The following is an 11508-nucleotide window of genomic DNA, read 5'->3' on the forward strand; positions in this document are numbered from 1 at the left end:
TAGCAGATGATCTCTGGCTTTACATCTACAAGGTGTACTGACAAGGTAGGAGTCGTGCCTAATAGACAGGACACTGAGTAAAAACTTCAGCAGCACTGCTGTGTCTGATCCACTCAGACCAACACCACCTCAGTGAGCTGAGAATGATCCACCACCCAAATAGTATCTGCTCTGTGAGGGTCCATGGGGGTCCTGACCACTGAAGAACAGGGTAAAACAAAGTATCAGAGACACAGATGGACTACAGTCTGTAACTGAAATAAGGGGTGGTCATACTGTAATATATATATACACCTATAATTGAAAGCCAAACAGGCAATATTTAATGAACTTTGATATATATAGAATGAACATTTATATATATATATATATATATATATAATTAAAAAGGCCCGATATGGACAGTCGTAAAAAAATGTCCTTGTCAGACAAAGCATATAGGTATCAAAAAGTACAAATTTAACATAGCAATATAATGATAGCCAATGGGATCCCTAGGATGGTCAGAGAGGAGGACTGAAGAAATCACCCCAGGGAGGGGTAATGAGCATATTCGAAATACATTATAAAACCTGATGTAATGTGTTGGATGTTTGCATTTTGGCTGTGGGAGCCATCTTGTCACCTGAAACTTAATAAAAAGCCTTGTCCTCTCCTTCCTCAAAAGAACCACTGGCTGAAGTTTGGTTTTTCATTTTTCTTTAAACTTCTGCAAGAATGCTTTTTAATCTTTTTGACTGTATTGCTGTTTTGTATTTTGCAAGAACGTTATTCAAATCTTTTGATTTTAAGTACCTTTTTTGCATTAGAGAACAGAATAATTTAGCACTAAAACTTAATTTCGAATTAACTGATAAGCAACATGCATGTTTTTTTCACACATCGTCTGGGACTCAGGGTAGGAAGGCTGGGCGCTCTGAGTCCCGACACGACTCTGATTGGTAAGAACTTACTGGAGGAGTGGCACAAGGTACATTACTGGGGTCTATTATTTTCCTAGCCCTGGATAATCTAGGCAACAGGGTCCATAGTAGTCAAATGATGTTGAAGCCAACCCAATGCAACATCATGACAGTGACTTTTAAGAAGAACCCAACTTCCCCTACACCCCTTTACCTGTCCAGACAACCGCTACCATCTTGCAAAGTTATCAAGGTAATTGGAGTTTTGATTCAGTCAGATTTACAATAGGACCATCCCACACAGGCTATTGTAAAGAAAGCAAATACCAGACTTCATTTCTTGAGAATACTAAGAAGACCTGGAATGGCAATCTCTGATCTAACTTTGACATACGCAGGTTCAATCATACCAGATTGAGACTTTCCAGAAACGCGCATGCCAAATCATCATCGGCAGGTCTTATTCTACCTTTCAAGAAGCCCTTCAAGCTCTCGCATGACCAACCCTTGAAGAGAATGAAAGTCACTGTTGAAGGGCAGAGGATGGCCAACAAAAACCGTGCGTCAATAAATGGGCATCAACAAACTCCAGGTGGAGCTTAAAGGAAGGGAATTCTGATAGAGTCACCAGTATGTATACACAGTGATCCCTTGGACAGAGTGGTCTGAGAGTGGCTGATAGAAATTGAAGCTCCACCCATCTGTAGCTTCAATAGATATATAATTTGACATGCTGCAGAAGAAGAGTCAGATGAGACCATAATTTCTGTTTGATAAAGACTCTTGAGAGCAAAGGAAAACCATGCCAAATGAAAACTGAGGTATGTCACTCCTTGCCCTACTCTTTATGATGACAAACACACTAACACTGAGCAGGACACAAAATAGTAAACGCACACTGTAACTGAGGAACAACGCTACAATACACACAACCCCAGTGTTATAATACTGCTGACAGTTGACTGTGGAATATTTAGTAGCAAGGAAAGATCACAACTGGACTTGTTGCACAGGTGGCATCCTGTCACAGTACTTCGCTGCAGCTCCTGAGTGACCCATTCTTTCACAAATGTTTGTAGAAGCAGTCTGCACACCTGTGGCCATGGAAGTGATTGGAACACCCAAATTCAATTCTTTGGAGGGGTGAGTGAATACTTTGGGCAATATAGTGTAATCTGTCTGCATAGATACTATATCAAGATCTCTTGCTAATGTCATGCAGTTAATTGTATTTCAACTATGTTCATTCCATCAACTGGGTGAGTTTTCGTTAAAGAAAAAAGGCTCTAAAGCCCCATCTATTCAGCAATAACTTGGTGGAAAACAGTATTTTGCTTTCAAATGCTAGTATAGGACTTGCCACCTCATAACTGAATTGCTAAAAAGGTAGGAGGGATAGTGGTATTTTGATCACATTTTCTTCTTTGGCCAATCATTTAACCTTACCCACCTTCTTTTGGTAAACAAACCCAACTGCTAGCCAATTACATTTCAGGTTTGTAATTACTCATGTTACAACAGCAAAGTTGTATTCCAATCCATAAGTTGGGATATAATAGATAAACACCATTACTGCCAAAGCCAGGTGCCCAAATCCCCTCAGCCATGTAAAAAGCAAATGAAGGTCAATAAAGAATGGCCTCAGGCAGCATTCCCAAGCAAATTTACTCCATCATCTATGAGATTGTTGGCTTGGAGACAGACTTGCTCTTTAGCTACTTTAACCTTCTACTATAGAAGGAAACCAAAGAAGCAAGGTGTCAGTACACTGGATGGGGTCAAGCCACAACTTGCAGCAATATCCTTTACTCCACATTCTTTTGAGACCCTAGGCTTTGCTCAAAGCTAAGGCAGCTTCTTTACCCATCTATTACAGGGTTACCTAGTCACCTTGAGAAGCATTTAAGAAACTTGCTGGACCCAAATCATACACCAGTGTCAGGGCAAAGACCCATTACACAGTATGTGAAGGCGATATTTTTATTCCACAAGATTTGGATTTCCCTGAAGCTCAGGTGGTACAGTTTCAGCCTTCTCTGTGAAGATGACTTCCCCACTAGACACTACCGTCAGTTGATGAGAAGACTTCCGTCCTGCTGCGACAACATCTCTTCCTGTGGGGCAGAAAAAAGTGAAATGAGTCCAAGCAGGGAGGGGGAGAACACCTTCCACCACACAGATTCTACTTACTTTGCCTGCTGCATCTTGGTTCACAGGAGTCAGCTGCAGTTAACTGACACACTGATGTACTACAGTGGATGAACACCTGGAAAAAGAACAAGAAACTGAGCAACAACCCCCTTGTCTTCATGAACAAGCTTATCAGAAGTGAAACATTACCTTCTCTTGCAAGGGAGCCATGGAGGCATGATCCACAAACGCGAACATCTTCAGGACAAAGCGCTTGTAATGGCTGGGGAACTGAAGTCCAGACGACCCATCAACTGGAATGGGAGTAGTCAGGTAGCTGTCATGCTGGTATGGGCACCTGTGGAGAACCCCAGGTCAACACTATGCCTGTATTAAAGCACTAGACCAGGGGTACCCAATCCTGGATTGAGCACCCTTGCACTGCATCCAACTCACCCATCCACCAGAAGCTCCCACTGAGGAATGCTGAAGGGGTCAGGGGAAGAGGTTGCCCAGCAACGTCCCAAGACCAGCGCAATATTGGGATCCGTCCTCCCCAATATACGCACTTCAACATACACAGGCTCCCTCAGAACCTTAGTCACAGGGTAGTCAGCATCACCGTAGTACGATGTATAGGCCGCTTGTGCTGTTGAGAACCACAATTCATTGTAGGTACCAGAGACAAGACAAACGCTCACAGCTGTCCAGACAGAAGTAGCTTACCTTGCATACAGCCCTTTGTCACACACTGACCACTGCCTAGTCTTAGTTCTACCATGAGGGGTCCAGAAGCAGCTACAGGCATAGGAGGATTATTTGAGGCAAGCTGAACAGCCAGTGCTGCAACAGTTGCATCAGCATACCTACACTGGAAGTAAAGCCTGGCAAAGGGAGGGAGACATTAGCAGAAGCCCTTGAACTAACATCTACTACATGACTTGGGTTTCCACTCACTCATAGTGGCTGTCTCTTGTGATGGCACCAAGGGGTCCCACTCCAACTTCATAGGAGGAGGACATTTTGTTCTCATAGACCACATAGCCACCCAGCTCCTGGAGAAAGAACAAACATAGCACACATTGAGAGCACCAATACAAAACAAGCCCCACCCACCTGAAAGCTGAACACCTCAAACCAACCATTGCTCTTGTGCCACAAGCAGTTACAGGAAACTGGTAGATAGCAAAGTCAGCGTTGGAATCAACAGCACTGCAGGGGGCGTCACTTCCTCCCAGCAGGCTGATTGAATCCAGGCTCAGTCTGGGTAGCGTTGTATCCCTGGCCACCACCAACACAAACTGGCCATCTATCGTGCACTGGACAGTCACTAGAAACAAGAAGGGAAGAGGTTTTGTAGTTTTCATTTTAACCATTAGAAATGAAAGTTCATAAAATCAACACCGAGACAAACTCTTACCAGTTCTCCCATAGTAGCACTGCTGCCCATCAAAACAGCAGTTTATAGCACCACACTGAGCAGCATCTATACCAGGTTCGCCACAAGGAACCCTGTCAACATCATCCACTCCACAGATATGAGGAGTGACCACTGGTTGTTGAGGATCAAGTAGCCCAGGAAAGTGAGGGAGAGGCTGCTTTGCTTCTTGTGGAGGATCACGTGGCCCAGGAAAGTGAGGGACAGGCCGCTTTGCTGCTTGTGGACTCCACGGAGATACTGCTGTAATGCCCAAACTGTTCAAGTGCACAAAAAGTGCTACACAAGCTATACTCACCCACATTTTTACCATAATCCTCAAACTGCTTTTGCTAACAAGTAGCTTGCCACCCCCACATTCACCTTTTTATTCTCTTTTCCCTCCTAATACTGAAAAGCCCCTCCTCCCACTCTATTAGCCATCAATTGTTTTCCAGCCCTGTGTAGTTATGACCTGCATAGGCGCTGTGAACACCTTCCGGAGGTAATTGGGATTAAGATCATCCTCTTCATTTTTAGGCATGGAAAGTCAAAGCCTCTGTCTGTGATGGTGTAAAAATTCTTTTCGTTTCTCTAAAACAACAGTGAGAGTCTACTCTTCTGTGTGTGGACCTGGCATCCTGCTTGTGATCAGGCTGTGTCTGTTGCCATTTTTAAAATGTGTGAAACATTTGATAAAAGCTTTCCAGCAATGCAAGTGATCGAATACCACAAATGTTTATGTGTAGCAGATGATCTCTGGCTTTACATCTACAAGGTGTACTGACAAGGTAGGAGTCGTGCCTAATAGACAGGACACTGAGTAAAAACTTCAGCAGCACTGCTGTGTCTGATCCACTCAGACCAACACCACCTCAGTGAGCTGAGAATGATCCACCACCCAAATAGTATCTGCTCTGTGAGGGTCCATGGGGGTCCTGACCACTGAAGAACAGGGTAAAACAAAGTATCAGAGACACAGATGGACTACAGTCTGTAACTGAAATAAGGGGTGGTCATACTGTAATATATATATACACCTATAATTGAAAGCCAAACAGGCAATATTTAATGAACTTTGATATATATAGAATGAACATTTATATATATATATATATATATATATATATATATAATAATTAAAAAGGCCCCGATATGGACAGTCGTAAAAAAATGTCCTTGTCAGACAAAGCATATAGGTATCAAAAAGTACAAATTTAACATAGCAAATATAATGATAGCCAATGGGATCCCTAGGATGGTCAGAGAGGAGGACTGAAGAAATCACCCCAGGGAGGGGTAATGAGCATATTCGAAATACATTATAAAACCTGATGTAATGTGTTGGATGTTTGCATTTTGGCTGTGGGAGCCATCTTGTCACCTGAAACTTAATAAAAAGCCTTGTCCTCTCCTTCCTCAAAAGAACCACTGGCTGAAGTTTGGTTTTTCATTTTTCTTTAAACTTCTGCAAGAATGCTTTTTAATCTTTTTGACTGTATTGCTGTTTTGTATTTTGCAAGAACGTTATTCAAATCTTTTGATTTTAAGTACCTTTTTTGCATTAGAGAACAGAATAATTTAGCACTAAAACTTAATTTCGAATTAACTGATAAGCAACATGCATGTTTTTTTCACACATCGTCTGGGACTCAGGATAGGAAGGCTGGGTGCTCTGAGTCCCGACACGACTCTGATTGGTAAGAACTTACTGGAGGAGTGGCACAAGGTACATTACTGGGGTCTATTATTTTCCTAGCCCTGGATAATCTAGGCAACAGGGTCCATAGTAGTCAAATGATGTTGAAGCCAACCCAATGCAACATCATGACAGTGACTTTTAAGAAGAACCCAACTTCCCCTACACCCCTTTACCTGTCCAGACAACCGCTACCATCTTGCAAAGTTATCAAGGTAATTGGAGTTTTGATTCAGTCAGATTTACAATAGGACCATCCCACACAGGCTATTGTAAAGAAAGCAAATACCAGACTTCATTTCTTGAGAATACTAAGAAGACCTGGAATGGCAATCTCTGATCTAACTTTGACATACGCAGGTTCAATCATACCAGATTGAGACTTTCCAGAAACGCGCATGCCAAATCATCATCGGCAGGTCTTATTCTACCTTTCAAGAAGCCCTTCAAGCTCTCGCATGACCAACCCTTGAAGAGAATGAAAGTCACTGTTGAAGGGCAGAGGATGGCCAACAAAAACCGTGCGTCAATAAATGGGCATCAACAAACTCCAGGTGGAGCTTAAAGGAAGGGAATTCTGATAGAGTCACCAGTATGTATACACAGTGATCCCTTGGACAGAGTGGTCTGAGAGTGGCTGATAGAAATTGAAGCTCCACCCATCTGTAGCTTCAATAGATATATAATTTGACATGCTGCAGAAGAAGAGTCAGATGAGACCATAATTTCTGTTTGATAAAGACTCTTGAGAGCAAAGGAAAACCATGCCAAATGAAAACTGAGGTATGTCACTCCTTGCCCTACTCTTTATGATGACAAACACACTAACACTGAGCAGGACACAAAATAGTAAACGCACACTGTAACTGAGGAACAACGCTACAATACACACAACCCCAGTGTTATAATACTGCTGACAGTTGACTGTGGAATATTTAGTAGCAAGGAAAGATCACAACTGGACTTGTTGCACAGGTGGCATCCTGTCACAGTACTTCGCTGCAGCTCCTGAGTGACCCATTCTTTCACAAATGTTTGTAGAAGCAGTCTGCACACCTGTGGCCATGGAAGTGATTGGAACACCCAAATTCAATTCTTTGGAGGGGTGAGTGAATACTTTGGGCAATATAGTGTAATCTGTCTGCATAGATACTATATCAAGATCTCTTGCTAATGTCATGCAGTTAATTGTATTTCAACTATGTTCATTCCATCAACTGGGTGAGTTTTCGTTAAAGAAAAAAGGCTCTAAAGCCCCATCTATTCAGCAATAACTTGGTGGAAAACAGTATTTTGCTTTCAAATGCTAGTATAGGACTTGCCACCTCATAACTGAATTGCTAAAAAGGTAGGAGGGATAGTGGTATTTTGATCACATTTTCTTCTTTGGCCAATCATTTAACCTTACCCACCTTCTTTTGGTAAACAAACCCAACTGCTAGCCAATTACATTTCAGGTTTGTAATTACTCATGTTACAACAGCAAAGTTGTATTCCAATCCATAAGTTGGGATATAATAGATAAACACCATTACTGCCAAAGCCAGGTGCCCAAATCCCCTCAGCCATGTAAAAAGCAAATGAAGGTCAATAAAGAATGGCCTCAGGCAGCATTCCCAAGCAAATTTACTCCATCATCTATGAGATTGTTGGCTTGGAGACAGACTTGCTCTTTAGCTACTTTAACCTTCTACTATAGAAGGAAACCAAAGAAGCAAGGTGTCAGTACACTGGATGGGGTCAAGCCACAACTTGCAGCAATATCCTTTACTCCACATTCTTTTGAGACCCTAGGCTTTGCTCAAAGCTAAGGCAGCTTCTTTACCCATCTATTACAGGGTTACCTAGTCACCTTGAGAAGCATTTAAGAAACTTGCTGGACCCAAATCATACACCAGTGTCAGGGCAAAGACCCATTACACAGTATGTGAAGGCGATATTTTTATTCCACAAGATTTGGATTTCCCTGAAGCTCAGGTGGTACAGTTTCAGCCTTCTCTGTGAAGATGACTTCCCCACTAGACACTACCGTCAGTTGATGAGAAGACTTCCGTCCTGCTGCGACAACATCTCTTCCTGTGGGGCAGAAAAAAGTGAAATGAGTCCAAGCAGGGAGGGGGAGAACACCTTCCACCACACAGATTCTACTTACTTTGCCTGCTGCATCTTGGTTCACAGGAGTCAGCTGCAGTTAACTGACACACTGATGTACTACAGTGGATGAACACCTGGAAAAAGAACAAGAAACTGAGCAACAACCCCCTTGTCTTCATGAACAAGCTTATCAGAAGTGAAACATTACCTTCTCTTGCAAGGGAGCCATGGAGGCATGATCCACAAACGCGAACATCTTCAGGACAAAGCGCTTGTAATGGCTGGGGAACTGAAGTCCAGACGACCCATCAACTGGAATGGGAGTAGTCAGGTAGCTGTCATGCTGGTATGGGCACCTGTGGAGAACCCCAGGTCAACACTATGCCTGTATTAAAGCACTAGACCAGGGGTACCCAATCCTGGATTGAGCACCCTTGCACTGCATCCAACTCACCCATCCACCAGAAGCTCCCACTGAGGAATGCTGAAGGGGTCAGGGGAAGAGGTTGCCCAGCAACGTCCCAAGACCAGCGCAATATTGGGATCCGTCCTCCCCAATATACGCACTTCAACATACACAGGCTCCCTCAGAACCTTAGTCACAGGGTAGTCAGCATCACCGTAGTACGATGTATAGGCCGCTTGTGCTGTTGAGAACCACAATTCATTGTAGGTACCAGAGACAAGACAAACGCTCACAGCTGTCCAGACAGAAGTAGCTTACCTTGCATTCAGCCCTTTGTCACACACTGACCACTGCCTAGTCTTAGTTCTACCATGAGGGGTCCAGAAGCAGCTACAGGCATAGGAGGATTATTTGAGGCAAGCTGAACAGCCAGTGCTGCAACAGTTGCATCAGCATACCTACACTGGAAGTAAAGCCTGGCAAAGGGAGGGAGACATTAGCAGAAGCCCTTGAACTAACATCTACTACATGACTTGGGTTTCCACTCACTCATAGTGGCTGTCTCTTGTGATGGCACCAAGGGGTCCCACTCCAACTTCATAGGAGGAGGACATTTTGTTCTCATAGACCACATAGCCACCCAGCTCCTGGAGAAAGAACAAACATAGCACACATTGAGAGCACCAATACAAAACAAGCCCCACCCACCTGAAAGCTGAACACCTCAAACCAACCATTGCTCTTGTGCCACAAGCAGTTACAGGAAACTGGTAGATAGCAAAGTCAGCATTGGAATCAACAGCACTGCAGGGGCGTCACTTCCTCCCAGCAGGCTGATTGAATCCAGGCTCAGTCTGGGTAGCGTTGTATCCCTGGCCACCACCAACACAAACTGGCCATCTATCGTGCACTGGACAGTCACTAGAAACAAGAAGGGAAGAGGTTTTGTAGTTTTCATTTTAACCATTAGAAATGAAAGTTCATAAAATCAACACCGAGACAAACTCTTACCAGTTCTCCCATAGTAGCACTGCTGCCCATCAAAACAGCAGTTTATAGCACCACACTGAGCAGCATCTATACCAGGTTCGCCACAAGGAACCCTGTCAACATCATCCACTCCACAGATATGAGGAGTGACCACTGGTTGTTGAGGATCAAGTAGCCCAGGAAAGTGAGGGAGAGGCTGCTTTGCTTCTTGTGGAGGATCACGTGGCCCAGGAAAGTGAGGGAGAGGCCACTTTGCTTCTTGTGGAGGATCACGTGGCCCAGGAAAGTGAGGGACAGGCCGCTTTGCTGCTTGTGGACTCCACGGCGATACTGCTGTAATGCCCATACTGTTCAAGTGCACAAAAAGTGCTACACAAGCTATACTCACCCACATTTTACCATAATCCTCAAACTGCTTTTGCTAACAAGTAGCTTGCCACCCCCACATTCACTTTTATTCTCTTTTCCCTCCTAATACTGAAAAAGCCCCTCCTCCCACTCTATTAGCCATCAATTGTTTTCCAGCCCTGTGTAGTTTATGACCTGCATAGGCGCTGTGAACAACCTTCCGGAGGTAATTGGGATTAAGATCATCCTCTTCATATTTTAGGCATGGAAAGTCAAAGCCTCTGTCTGTGATGGTGTAAAAATTCTTTTCGTTTCTCTAAAACAACAGTGAGAGTCTACTCTTCTGTGTGTGGACCTGGCATCCTGCTTGTGATCAGGCTGTGTCTGTTGCCATTTTAAAATGTGTGAAACATTTGATAAAAGCTTTCCAGCAATGCAAGTGATCGAATACCACAAATGTTTATGTGTAGCAGATGATCTCTGGCTTTACATCTACAAGGTGTACTGACAAGGTAGGAGTCGTGCCTAATAGACAGGACACTGAGTAAAAACTTCAGCAGCACTGCTGTGTCTGATCCACTCAGACCACACCACCTCAGTGAGCTGAGAATGATCCACCACCCAATAGTATCTGCTCTGTGAGGGTCCATGGGGGTCCTGACCACTGAAGAACAGGGTAAAACAAAGTATCAGAGACACAGATGGACTACAGTCTGTAACTGAAATAAGGGTGGTCATACTGTAATATATATATACACCTATAATTGAAAGCCAAACAGGCAATATTTAATGAACTTTGATATATATAGAATGAACATTTATATATATATATATATATATATATATAATTAAAAAGGCCCGATATGGACAGTCGTAAAAAAAATGTCCTTGTCAGACAAGCATATAGGTATCAAAAAGTACAAATTTAACATAGCAATATAATGATAGCCAATGGGATCCCTAGGATGGTCAGAGAGGAGGACTGAAGAAATCACCCAGGGAGGGGTAATGAGCATATTCGAAATACATTATAAAACCTGATGTAATGTGTTGGATGTTTGCATTTTGGCTGTGGGAGCCATCTTGTTCACCTGAAACTTAATAAAAAGCCTTGTCCTCGTCCTTCCTCAAAAGAACCACTGGCTGAAGTTTGGTTTTTCATTTTCTTTAAACTTCTGCAAGAATGCTTTTTAATCTTTTTGACTGTATTGCTGTTTTGTATTTTGCAAGAACGTTATTCAAATCTTTTGATTTTAAGTACCTTTTTGCATTAGAGAACAGAATAATTTAGCACTAAAACTTAATTTCGAATTAACTGATAAGCAACATGCATGTTTTTTTCACACATCGTCTGGGACTCAGGGTAGGAAGGGGCGCTCTGGTCCCGACACGACTCTGATTGGTAAGAACTTACTGGAGGAGTGGCAACAAGGTACATTACTGGGGTCTATTATTTTCCTAGCCCTGGATAATCTAGGCAACAGGGTCCATAGTAGTCAAATGATGTTGAAGAGCCAACCCA

General features: G+C 43.1%; 1 protein-coding gene and 1 pseudogene across 1 annotated transcript; both read right to left on the reverse strand.

Moving 5' to 3' along the window:
- Positions 1-2864: 2864 nt before the first annotated feature.
- On the reverse strand, positions 2865-4825 carry LOC119263194 (zona pellucida sperm-binding protein 4-like). The gene is made up of 8 exons (XM_037537551.1): positions 4453-4825; positions 4175-4362; positions 3990-4087; positions 3759-3916; positions 3489-3681; positions 3243-3390; positions 3093-3168; positions 2865-3016 (listed from the first exon to the last, which is right to left on the reverse strand). Exons 1-8 carry the CDS (start codon positions 4781-4783, stop codon positions 2883-2885), a joined length of 1326 nt encoding a protein of 441 aa, XP_037393448.1. The 5' UTR covers positions 4784-4825; the 3' UTR covers positions 2865-2882.
- Positions 4826-8072: 3247 nt separating this feature from the next.
- Positions 8073-11508, reverse strand: part of LOC119263166 — a 4493-nt pseudogene continuing 1057 nt past the window's right edge.

The sequence above is a fragment of the Pygocentrus nattereri genome, chromosome 4 (assembly GCF_015220715.1).
Source record: "Pygocentrus nattereri isolate fPygNat1 chromosome 4, fPygNat1.pri, whole genome shotgun sequence".
NCBI classification, from domain to species: Eukaryota; Metazoa; Chordata; class Actinopteri; order Characiformes; family Serrasalmidae; genus Pygocentrus; species Pygocentrus nattereri.